Source organism: Penaeus vannamei, chromosome 22, assembly GCF_042767895.1.
Source record: "Penaeus vannamei isolate JL-2024 chromosome 22, ASM4276789v1, whole genome shotgun sequence".
NCBI lineage: Eukaryota > Metazoa > Arthropoda > Malacostraca > Decapoda > Penaeidae > Penaeus > Penaeus vannamei.
Window position 1 is genome coordinate 3,718,487 of NC_091570.1, and position 12,500 is coordinate 3,730,986.

Sequence of the window (12,500 nt, forward strand, 5' to 3'; positions counted from 1 at the left end):
AGATTTAGAAAAAAACGTCAAAAAACAAATAAACAAATATCAAAACTCCCTAACTTAAAAAAAATACTAATAAATAAATAAATAACCAAGCACATCAAAAAAACAAATAAATAAATAAAACCCACACTCAGTACCCCAACAAAGGAAAATACGCTTTAGCAACAGAACGTCATAAATGGGACGACTCCAAACGCAAGCGAAGTGGAGCTCAATAATTGCCAAGATGAAATATATACACACGACTTCTTGCAAGACGTTAGAGGTGGGGGAGGTGAGGGGGGGAGGTGGTATTGAGGAGGTGAAGGGGGAGAAGGAGAAGGTGAGGGGGAGGTGAAAGGGGGGAAGGGGGAGGGGAAGGAGGAGGTTTAAAAGGGTGAGGGGAAGGTGAGAGGGGAAGTATGTGAGAGGGGGGATGGGGAGAGGGGAGAGGTGAGGGGAGGAGGGGAGGGGGAGATGGAGAGGTGAGGGGGGAGGGGAGGGGGAAAGAGGGGAGGGGAGGAAGGAGGGGGAGAGGAGGAGGTGAGAGGGGGAGGGGGAGAGAGGGAGAGGTGAGGGGGGAGAGGAGAGGTGGGAGGAGAGGTGGAGGGGGATAAAGGAGGTGAGGGGGAGAAGGGAGAAGGAGGTGAGGGGGGGAGGGAGGAGGAGGGAGAGGGGGATGGGTGAGGGGGAGGAGAGGGGGGAGGAGATGGAGAGGTGAGGGAGGGGGAGAGGTGGAGGGGAGGAGAGGGGAAGGGAGGAGGAGGGAGGGGAGGGGAAGGAGGAGGGGGTGAGGGGGGAGTGGGAGGAGGAGAGGTGCAGAGGGAGGGGGAGGGAGGAGGGGGGAGAGGGAGGGGGAGTGAGGAGAGGGGGAGAGGAGATGAGGAGGAAGGAGGAGAGGGGGAAGGAGGAGGAGGAGGAGGAGGGGGAGAGGAGAGGTGAAGGGGGAGGAGGAGGGAGAGGGGGGAAAGGGGAGGAGAAGGAGGTGAGGGGGAGGGAAGGGGGAGGGAGGAGGGAGGGAGGGGAAGGGGGAGGTGGAGGAGAGGGGAGGGGAGAGTTGAGGGGAAGGGGGAGGGGAGAGGAGGAAGGGCAGGGAGGGAGGAGGAGGTGAGGTGGGGGGAGGTAAGGGGAGGAGAGAGGGGAGGAGGTATGGGGGAGGAGGGAGAGGGGGGGGGAGGTGAAGGGAGGAGAGGGAGGGAGAGGGAGGAGGAGAGGAGAGGAGAGGGGAGGTGAGGGGAAGGAGGAGGAGAAGGAGAGGTGAGGGGGAGAAGGGAGAGGTGAGGGAAAAGGAGAAGGGAGGTGGAGGAGGAGAAAGAGGAATTGGGAGAAAGGAAGGAGAGAAGGAGAAAGAGGAAGAGGTGAGGGAGAAGAAGAGAGGGAAAGAAGGTGAAGGAGAGAGGGAAGGAGAAGGAGTGAGAAAGCAGGAGAGGGAGGTGAGGAGGAGAAAAACGGAAAGAGAAGACAGAGAAAGAGGGAAAGAGGTAGAGAGGAGAGAGAAAAACAAGAGAAGGAGAAGAAAAGGAAGATGAGAGATAACAGGAGAGGAAAATGAAAGGAGAATTGGTCAGGGGAAGAGAGAGAGAAGGAGAGAGACAGGAGCATAAAAAGATACAAAGATATCCATGAACCAAAAAGGAGATATTCATTACAACAGGGACCTCGTACTAACGGACACATAATGATGGTGTTTTCATAGTGACAGGGGATTGATAGTGCATTATGAGGCAAGGGAGAAGGGGGAGAAGGGGGAGGAGGAGGGGGAGGAGGGGGTGGCAAAGAGAGGAGGAGGTGTTATTGTTGCACTCCGATTAATTCTTGTCTGCAGTTGCAATTCCTTCTAAAAAAAAAAGCACGTGGCAATTTACGGATATTGTGTTAATGGTTCGGGAAAAAGAATTATGATAGTGATTGTGATGATGATGAGATGAAGATTGTACGAGTGATTAGAAAACGAGTAATTATTATTACCATCACCGAAATAACGATACTAATTATGATGATGACAATAGTGATGATAATGATACATGATAGTAACAATAATAATAATAATGATAATTCTAATAATAACAATGATAGTAATAATGATGATGTTAATGATGATGATAATCACAATGATTATAATTATGTTAACAATAATGATCAGGAAAATGATACAGATAAGAATCAAAATGATAATAATAATAATGATAATAATAATTATAATAACAATAATAATGATAATCAAATGGTGATATAAATGATAATAGTAGTAAAGAGAGTAATATTGATAATGATGATAATAATAATGATAATGATGGCAATAACATCATAAATAATAACGACAAAAATACCAACAATAATGATAGTAATAATGACAATAGTAATAACAATTATGATAATGATATTAATAATCATTATGAAAATAATGATAACAACGATGACCATGATGATGATGATGATGATGGTAACAGTGAAAATGATAATGGGAATTGTAGTATTAACAAGAATAATGATAGTATTAATAATAATAATAATAGTAATAATAATAATAATAATAATAATAATAATAAACATAATAATGATAACATAATAATAATAATAATAATAATAATAATAACTATGATGATGCTAATGATAATCATCATCAAAAGATTAACAACGACAACAATAATGATAAAGATTATAATGAAAATACTAATAATGATATGAAGAGACCAACAATAATCATAATCAAAACCATAATCACAATCATAATCATGTTAATAATGACCATAATCACTCTAATGATGATCCCGAATCCCAATCATAATAATCCAAACCTAAGAATTTAAAAAAATAATAATAAAATAAAAATAAAAGTAAAAATAAATTAATAAATAAATAAAGAATAAAAGGAATAAAAAAATTAACAAAAAATAAAAAACGTGACAAAAAAAAACAAGACGTTAGACCCAATTATAATAATCCAAACCTCAAAAAAACCCACAAAAGGTGACAAAAAAAACTAATCATCTAATCCTCAAAAAAAAAAAAAAAAAATGACAAAAACAAAAGGTGACAAAAAAAAACTAATCATCTAATCCAAAAAAAAAAAAAAAAAATGACAAAAACAAAAGGTGACAAAAAAAAACTAATCATCTAATCCTCAAAAAAAAAAAATGACAAAAACAAAAGGTGACAAAAAACTAATCATCTAATCCTCAAAAAAAAAAAGACAAAAAACAAAAAGGTGACAAAAAACTAATCATCTAATCCTCAAAAAAAAAAAAAAAAAGATGGCAAAAACAAAAGGTGACAAAAAACACAATCATCTAATCCTCAAAAAAAAAAAAGATGACAAAAACAAAAGGTGACAAAAAAAACTAATCATCTAATCCTCAAAAAAAAAAAAAAAAAAAAGATGACAAAACAAAAGCAGACAAAAAAAACTAATCATCTAATCCTCAAAAAAAAAAAAAAAGATGACAAAAAACAAAAGGTGACAAAAAAACTAATCATCTAATCCTCAAAAAAAAAAAAAAGATGACAAAAACAAAAGGTGACAAAACTAACTATCTAATCCTCAAAAAAAAAAAAAAAAGATGACAAAAACAAAAGGTGACAAAAAAAAACTTAATCATATAATCTCTCAAAAAAAAAAAAAAGACGACAAAAACAAAAGGTGACAAAAACTAATCATCTAATCCTCAAAAAAAAAAAAAAAGACACAAAACAAAAGGTGACAAAAACTAATCATCTAATCCCTCAAAAAAAAAAAAGATGACAAAAACAAAATAGCACAAAAAAAACTAATCATCTAATCCTCAAAAAAAAAAAAGATGACAAACAAAAGGTGACAAAAAAAAACTAATCATCTAATCCTCAAAAAAAAAAAAGATGACAAAAACAAATGTGACAAAACTAATCATCTAACTTCAAAAAAAAAAAAAGATGATAAAAAAACAAAGGTGAGCAAAAAACTAATTATCTAATCCTCAAAAAAAAAAAAAGATGAGAAAACAAAAAGGTGACAAAAAAAAACTAATCATCTAATCCTCAAAAAAAAAAAAAAAAAGATGACAAAAACAAAAAGGACAAAAACTAATCATCTAATCCTCAAAAAAAAAAAAAAAAAAAGATGACAAAAACAAAAGGTGACAAAAAAAACTAATCATCTAATCCTCAAAAAAAAAAAAAAAAAAAAGATGACAAAAACAAAAGGTGACAAAACTAATCATCTAACTTCAAAAAAAAAAAAAGATGACAAAAACAAAAAGGTGACAAAAAACTAATCATCTAATCCTCAAAAAAAAAAAAAAAAAAAAAAAAAAGATGACAAAAACAAAAGGTGACAAAAAACTAATCATCTAATCCTCAAAAAAAAAAAAAAAAAAGATGACAAAAAACAAAAAGGTGACAAAAAAACTAATCATCTAATCCCTCAAAAAAAAAAAAAGATGACAAACAAAGGTGACAAAACTAATCATCTAATCCTCAAAAAAAAAGATGACAAAACAAAAGGTGACAAAAAATCTAATCATCTAATCCTCAAAAAAAAAAAAGATGACAAAAACAAAAAGGTGACAAAAACTAATCATCTAACCTCAAAAAAAAAAAAGACAAAACAAAAGGTGACAAAAACTAATCATCTAATCCTCAAAAAAAAACACACACACACACAAAGGCACAAAAGGCGAAAAAAAAAAAACATGAAACTCCCCAGGCACGAGAGAGCATCTTAAAGGACCGATGACGCAACATCTCTCGGGCAGCATCTTGGGGATGAGATGAAATCCCGTGTCAGCTGTTTTTACTTTCCCCCTCTTTTTGTGGGGTGAGGGGGGAAAGGGAGAGAGATGGAAGGAGTGGAGGGGGTAGGGGGGCAGTATGGGTGGGTGGGGAGGGGGTGGGTGTGAGGAGAGAGGAAGGTAGTGGGTGAGGAGGGGTCGAGAGAGAGAGGGAGGAGGGAGGGGGTGGGGGGGGAGAGAGGGAAGGAGGGGGGAGGGGAGGGGAGGGGGAGGAGGGTGGGGAAGGAGGGGGAAGGGGGTGGAGTGGGGGGAGAGAGAGGTAAGGAGGGGTGGGGGGAAGAGGGGAGGGGAGAGGGGGACGAGAGGAAGGAGGGGGAGGTGGGGAGGGGAGAGAGAAGGAGGGGGAGGGGTGGGTGGGGGGGGAAGGAGGGGGGGATGGGGGTAGGTGGGGGAAGGGAGGGGGAGAGAAGGAAAGAGGGGGAGCGTGGGGGAAGAGAGTGTGAAGGAGGTGGGGGGAGTGAGAAGGAAAGAGGGGAGGGTGAAGGAGGGGGAAGGATGTGTGGGTGGGGGGACGAGGAGTGGAAGAAGGGGGAGTGGGATCGGAAGGGGGGAGAGAGGAAGCTGGAAGGGGAGGGGGAGGGGAAGGGAGAGACGGAAGGAGGGGGGAGGGGAGGGGGGAGAGAGGGAAGGAGGGGGGAGGAAAGAGGGGGGGTTGTTAGAAGGTGATACATTATCTTAAGGCACATTTTGCGGTTTCTTAGCATGTTAATTTGAACCCCAAAGTATAAGACTATAATTCCGTTTGTATTGCTATAACAATCGATATATCCATTTTCAAAATCGTTATAAAATTCACCATTACTTCTTAGATTTACGATTTAGAAATGAAATCAGGAGAAATTATTAAGAAATTAGTCTCATGTTCGATTATAGTCTTTAGGAAAGAGAATAAATAAAAAAAAAATCTTGAGTTTGAAAAAGGAGAGTTAATTTTATTTATTTCTTAACCAGTCAGTAACCAATCAGTTAGTCAGGATCTGTCAATCTCTTTATATCACATTACAGATCGTGAGCGCTATCCTCTCTCTTTCTTTCTTTCTCTCCCTCTCTCTCTCTCTCTCTCTCTCTCTTTCTCTTTCTGTCTCTCTCTCTCTCCCTTCTATCTCCTTCCTCATGCTACTTCCTCACTCACTCACCATTCACTCACCACTCACCACCACTCACCACCACTCACTCTCTCTCTCTCTCTCTCTCTCTCTCTCTCTGTCTCTCTCTCTCTCTCTCTCCTTCTCTATCTCCCTCACTTTCCACCTTTCCTCACTCACTCACCACCACCACCACCACCACCACCATTCACTCACCACTCACCACTCTCTCTCTCTCTCTCTCTCTCTCTCTCTCTCTCTCTCTCTCTCTCTCTTCCTCCTTCCCCATTCTCCTTCCCTCCCTCCTCCTTTCTTTCTTTCTCTCTCTCTCTCTCTCTCTCTCTCTCTCTCTCTCTCTCTCTCTCTCTCTCTCTGTCTCTCTCTCTCCCTTCTATCTCCTTCCTCACTTTCCACCTTTTCCTCACTCACCACTATTCACTCACTCACTCACCACTCACCACTACCACTACCACTCACCATTCACCACCACTACCCACCACCACTCTCTCTCTCTCTCTCTCTCTCTCTCTCTCTCTGTCTCTCTCTCTCTCTCTCTCCCTTCTATCTCCCTTCCCTCACTTTCCACCTTTTCCTCACTCACTCACTCATTCACTCACTCACTCACTCACTCACCACCACCACCACCACTCATTCACTCACTCACCACTCACTCACCTCACTCACTCTCTCTCTCTCTCTCTCTCTCTCTCTCTCTCTCTCTCTCTCTCTGTCTCTCTCTCTCCCTTCTATCTCCTTCCTCACTTTCCACCTTTCCTCACTCACTATCTTCACCACCACCACCACCAATTCTCACTCACCACCACCACCACTCAATTACCATATTCACTCACCACTCACTCACCACTCACCACCACCACCACTCTCTCTCTCTCTCTCTCTCTCTCTCTCTCTCTCTCTCTCTCTCTGTCTCTCTCTCTCTCCTTCTATCTCCTTTCCCTCACTTTCCACTCTTTCCTCACTCACTCATTCACTCACTCACTCACTCACTCACTCACTCACTCACTCACTCACTCACTCACTCACTCACTCTCTCTCTCTCTCTCTCTCTCTCTCTCTCTCTCTCTTCCTCCCTCCCTGTCTCTCCTTCCCTCCCTCCCTGTCTCTCCTTCCCTCCCTCCCTTTAATAATAATGATGAAGATAGTAATAATAAAGATAACAACAATACCAATAATCATAATAGCAATAATGACGTTGATTATAACAATGATAATAATAGTAATAATAATAATGATAATAATAATTATGAAAACTACAATAATGAAAGTAAGAGAAGGGAATAAGATATTTGAAATTTATGTTTAACTCGAATATGAAATATTTATTTCATGTTTCATCTGTCTTTACATGCTCAAAACATCTCCCTTTTTCACAATATTATTCTTTATTAGGTCTTATACTTGAGTTCTTGGGGGTATAAAGTCAAGAAGTTGGCACCAGATCTCTGTATGCCACGGTTTGCCATTTCTTCCTTCTTCTCTATCTACTTCCTTCCTCCCCCTCCTCTTCCTCCTTCCTCACTCTATCCCCACCCTTCCTTTCTCATCCTACCTATCCTCTTCTTTCTCCTTCCTCCCCACACCGTGATTCTCACTCTTCCTTCCTCCTTCTCCTCATCCCACCTCCTTCCTTCCACCCCTATTTCTCTCTCCTCATCCTACCCCTCCTCTTTCTTTTATTTTGTTTATGGCGAATGCTGCGACATCTATGGGCAACAAGTAGAAATATATCCTAGTCTATGAGCGTAATCTCTGACTTCTTCTCCTGATAGTATACGTGTAAATATATATTGCTTATGTGTAGATATATATTTTGACTCGTCTATCGCATTTTGCTTATTTGTAGACTTAATTATCGATTTCTCTATCACATGTGTATGTTGCACTTTTTGTAGATTTATCTTTTATTTCGTCTATCACTGGAATATAATTTATTAATCCATCTATCACTGGAACATAATTTATCAATCCATCTTATCAATCCTTGTGTTTCAATGCTCACACCTTCGACATATGAACCGCAACATTTCTTCTCTTAACAAATTCTTCACAAGACAACATAAAGTGGTATTTAGATAGTTTTACAACTACCCAACACCTTATTGCATTGTTCTGCCTTTATAACATACCTAAATACCATAGCATATCTCTTAGGTACCTGGGACTAATTGCTCCACCACCTCTAACATGAAAGGAACCGCCACTAATTTATTAATCCATCTTATTAATCCATCTATCACTGGAATATGATTTATTAATCCATCTTATTAATCCATCTATCACTGGAATATAATTTATTAATCCATCTTATTAATCCATCTATCACTGGAACATGATTTATTAATCCATCTTATTAATCCATATATCACAAGAATATATTCTATTAATCAATCTTATTAATCTATCACTGGAATATAATCTATCAATCCACCTTATCTATCCATCTATCCCTGGAATATGATTTATCAATCCATCTTATCAATCCTTGTGTTTCAATATCTCACATCTTCGACAAACGAACCGCAACATTTTTTCTCTTTACAAATTCTTCACAAGACAACATAAAGTGGTATTTAGATAGTTTTACAACTACCCAACACCTTATTGCATTGTTCTGCCTTCGTAACACACCTAAATACCATAGCATATCTCTAAGGTACCTGGGACTAATTGCTCCACCACCTCTAACATGAAAGGAACCGCCAATTAAAAAGGTATTTTGTTTATAAGCAATTATCGTAAATATTGTTGATATGAGGTGCAAGGTCTGTTTCTCATACCCATGGCTTCTCTCCCCGTCTCTCTTTCCTATTTACTACTGAACTTTTTTTCTCTCTTCTTATCTTCTCCTTCCTCTTATTTTCTTTCTTTTTTTCGCTTCTTCTCTAAGGCTCCATTCTGCTAATCTGCATTTATATCCTCCCCCTTCATTCCTCTTCTTTGTTTTCTCTTCTCTTACTTTCTTCTCTCCGTATACACTGCTCTTTATTCTTATTCCTTTTACCACCCTCTCTCTCTCTCTCTCTCTCTCTCTCTCTCTCTCTCTCTCTCTCTCTCTCTCTCTCTCTCTCTCTCCTCTGTTCTCTTTTCTCATTCCTTTTTCCTTTACTTGCATTCTCCTTTTATACTTTTCCCCCTTCCTCTCTTCCTTTCGCCATTCCCCTTCCCCTCCCTCTCCCCTTTCACCACTCTCCCTCCTCTTCTTCTCGTTTCTCCCCACCCCTTGATTCTCACTCTTCCTTTCCACTTCTTCCTCTTCCCACCCTCCTTCCTTCCACCCCTACCTCCTCTCTCTCCTCGTCCTGCCTCTCTCTTCTCATGCTACCTACCTCCCTCCCTCCACCTTACTCTCATCTCTCCTCCTCAAATCCTCCCTCCCTCCACCCCTCCCTCCGGTCTCCTCATCCTCCTATTCTCCACCCCTCCCTTCATCTCCTCATCCTCCCTCCTCTCCCTTCCCCCTCCCTCCTCATCCCCTCATCCTCCTCCTTCCCTCTCCTCATCCTCCCTCCACCCTTACCTCCTCCTTCCACTCCTCCTCCCATATCTCCTCTTCATCCTCCCTCCTCTCCACCCTCCCTTCCTCTCCTCCTCAAACCTCCCTCCTCTTCACCCCTTCCTCATCCTCCTCCTCCCTCCACCCTCTCCTCCCTCTTACTCCTCTTCAACTCTCTCCACCCCTCATCTCCTCATCCCCCCTCCTTCCCTCCTTCCCTCTTCCCTCCCTCTCCTCTTCAACCTCCCTCTCCCTCCGCCCCCTGTCAGTACCTGCCACTTAGGCATGTCTGCCGTTCCTGTGCAGGTATCAAGAACCGCTGGGGATTCCCACACAAGGTACCCGGTTGTCTTGGAAGCTGCGGGTATCACGAGATGAAGTTGCGTGTGTTGGATAATTTTTTTTGTTTTGTTTTTGATTTTTTTTTTTTTTTTTTTTTTTGTAGAGGTGGTGGTGGTTATGGTGTTTTCTTTGTGTGGTGGTTGTTCTCTTTTTGGTTTGTTTGTCTGTTCCTTGCTTTCTTTTTGTTTTTTTTTGTCTGTTTCTGGATGTCACTTTCTCTTCTCTGTCTCTCTGTTTTCTCTCTCTCTCTCTCTCTCTCTCTCTCTCTCTCTCTCTCTCTCTCTCTCTCTACACACACTCACACTCTCTCTCTCACACTCTCTCACGCACACACACACACACATTCACACACACACACACACACCTTTCTTTGTCTCTGTTTCTGTTTGTCACTGTTCCCTGTCTGTCTGTTTGTCTGTCTCTCTCTCCCTCCCTTCCTCCCTCTCTCCCTCTCTCTCTCCCTTTCTCTCCCTCTCCCTCTTTCTCTCTCTCTCCCTCTCCTCCCTCTCTCTCTCTCTCCTCTCTATCTATCTCCCTCACCCTCTCTCCCTCCCCCGCCTCCCTCCCTCCCTCTCTCTCTCTCTCTCTCTCTCTCTCTCTCTCTCTCTCTACTCTCCCTCTCTCTACTCTCCCTCTCTCCTCAACCCTCACACTCTTTCCCTCTCTCCTCTCACACTCTCTCTCCCTCTCTCTCTCTCTCTCTCTCTCTCTCTCTCTCTGTCTCTCTCTCTCTCTCTCTCTCTCTCTCTCTCTCTCTCTCTCTCTCTCTCTCTCTCTCTCTCTCTCTCCCTCCCTCCCTCCCTCCTCTCTCCCTCCCTCACCCTCCCTCTCACCCTCTCCTCCCTCTCACCCTCTCTCTTCCCCTTTTCTCCCTCCCTCTCTCTTTTTTCCTTCCTCTCTCTCTCTCTCTCTCTTCCTTCCTCTTTCTCTCACTCTCTCTCTCTGCTCTCTCTCTCTCTCTCTCTCTCTCTCTCTCTCTCTCTCTTTATCCCTCTCTCTACCATCATCATATTCCTCTATAACTCACACATTGTAAGTCTGTGAATCTTGCCTATTTAACACCGTACAATATGGTACAGCACTGTCTTCATATATCTGTCAACACCATTTGATGCGGTAGATCCTTAGGTCGAAAATGATATTAAGTTATTGCATCATTTACGCCCTATAGTGTGTTTTGTGTTCGTTTTTTTCTTTGTTTGTTTGTTTGTTTGTTTCTTTGTTTCTTCTTTCTTTCTTTCTTCATTCATTCCTTTCTTTCTTTCTTTCTTTCTTTCTTTCTTTCTTTTTTTCTTTCTTTCTTTCTTTCTTTCTTTATTTCTTTATTTCTTTCTTCTTTTTTTTCTTTATTTCTTTATTTCTTCCTTTCTTTCTTTCTTTCTTTCTTTTTATTTTCTTTTTTAAGTCTTTTTTCGTACATTATTGTTAGTAATATTACTATCACTACTAGCTTCAGAATCATTTACTACTATTACTATTATTAATAAATTTGTCTTAAATATTTGTGTTATTATTGTTATTTCGCGAGAGAAATCAGCGAACAATTACATATAAAAAGAAATATAAAACTAGTATTATGATAATGAGGATGATATTGATATCAATAATAACAATAATGTTAATGATAACAGCAAAAAAACATAATACGTAGAAGAAGAACAATGGTAATGATAATAACATCACTGATAATGATGATGGTAATGATGATAATGATAATAATATCACTGATATTAATGAAAATAAAGATAATAACAACAACAATGATAATGAAAATGATAATATAACAATAATAATGATAACGGTAATAGCAACAGAAATATTTACAATAATAATAGTAATGATAATAATAATAATAATAATAATAATAATAATAATAATAATAATAATAATAATAATAATAATAATAAAAGGAAGAATGAGAAAATCTATTCGATGCATCAAATAATCACTTTGCAACATACCCGCACAACACTTTAACACACGCAGCCAAACATTTGTTAATTAATAGTTAAAACAAAATTACCTATCCATCAAATACACGTCAATCACTCGTAATATAATCTTTATTTCAATCATAAATTCATTACTTCTTTCCTCCACCACCAAAAAAAAGACAAAAAAAAGTGTAAATTGCAGACACTGATTTGTGTGGGGGAAATATATATATATGAATAATAATGGAAAATATAAGTTCAGTCATGCGTGAGACATCAGTAGAAGTTAATAAAATGTTTAGCAAGTGGATGTTCTTATTTTATTTTATATTTTTTTTCAAAAGTGTATATTTCTGTTATTTGTTCATGAAACAGTTGAGTAATGAAGAAATATACATGTATAAATAAGTACTATTTTGATTGTCATACTTGTAATTTTATGAAAATTGTAATATCCCTTTTTAATGTACTCATGGGTATTGTAATAATGATAATGATAACGTTAATATTACTAATATTCTTGTTGAAATTGATAATATTAGTGAGAACTAAACTCATAATAGTGATAATAACACGAAAAATAAAATTATGGTATTAAAATCGACAGATAGTAATGATAATGATAACAATGATAATCATGCAAACGGTGATTATAGTAATAAAGTTAATAATAATAACAAGGATAATAATAATGATTGTAGTAGCAGTCGTAATGACAATAATGTAGTAATTGTTATGATGATAGTAGTAGTTGTGGTAAAAAATAATGATAATGATTATTATGATAATGATAATGAAAAATGGTGATGGTAATAATCCTTATTATTATTATAGCAATAACGAAGATGATAATGTGATAATAATAATAGTAATTATAATGATT

The 12,500-nt window shown here is 39.1% G+C and overlaps 1 protein-coding gene across 1 annotated transcript in view; it reads right to left on the bottom strand.

Annotated features, from left to right (window-relative positions):
- LOC113822843 (protein SON) overlaps positions 1 to 12,500 on the bottom strand; it is a 57,168-nt gene that overhangs the window by 14,809 nt on the left and 29,859 nt on the right. The window contains exon 2 of the mRNA XM_070137214.1: positions 9,614 to 9,699. Coding sequence (XP_069993315.1) covers positions 9,614 to 9,699 — 86 coding nt within the window. The remainder of the gene's footprint in view (positions 1 to 9,613; positions 9,700 to 12,500) is intronic.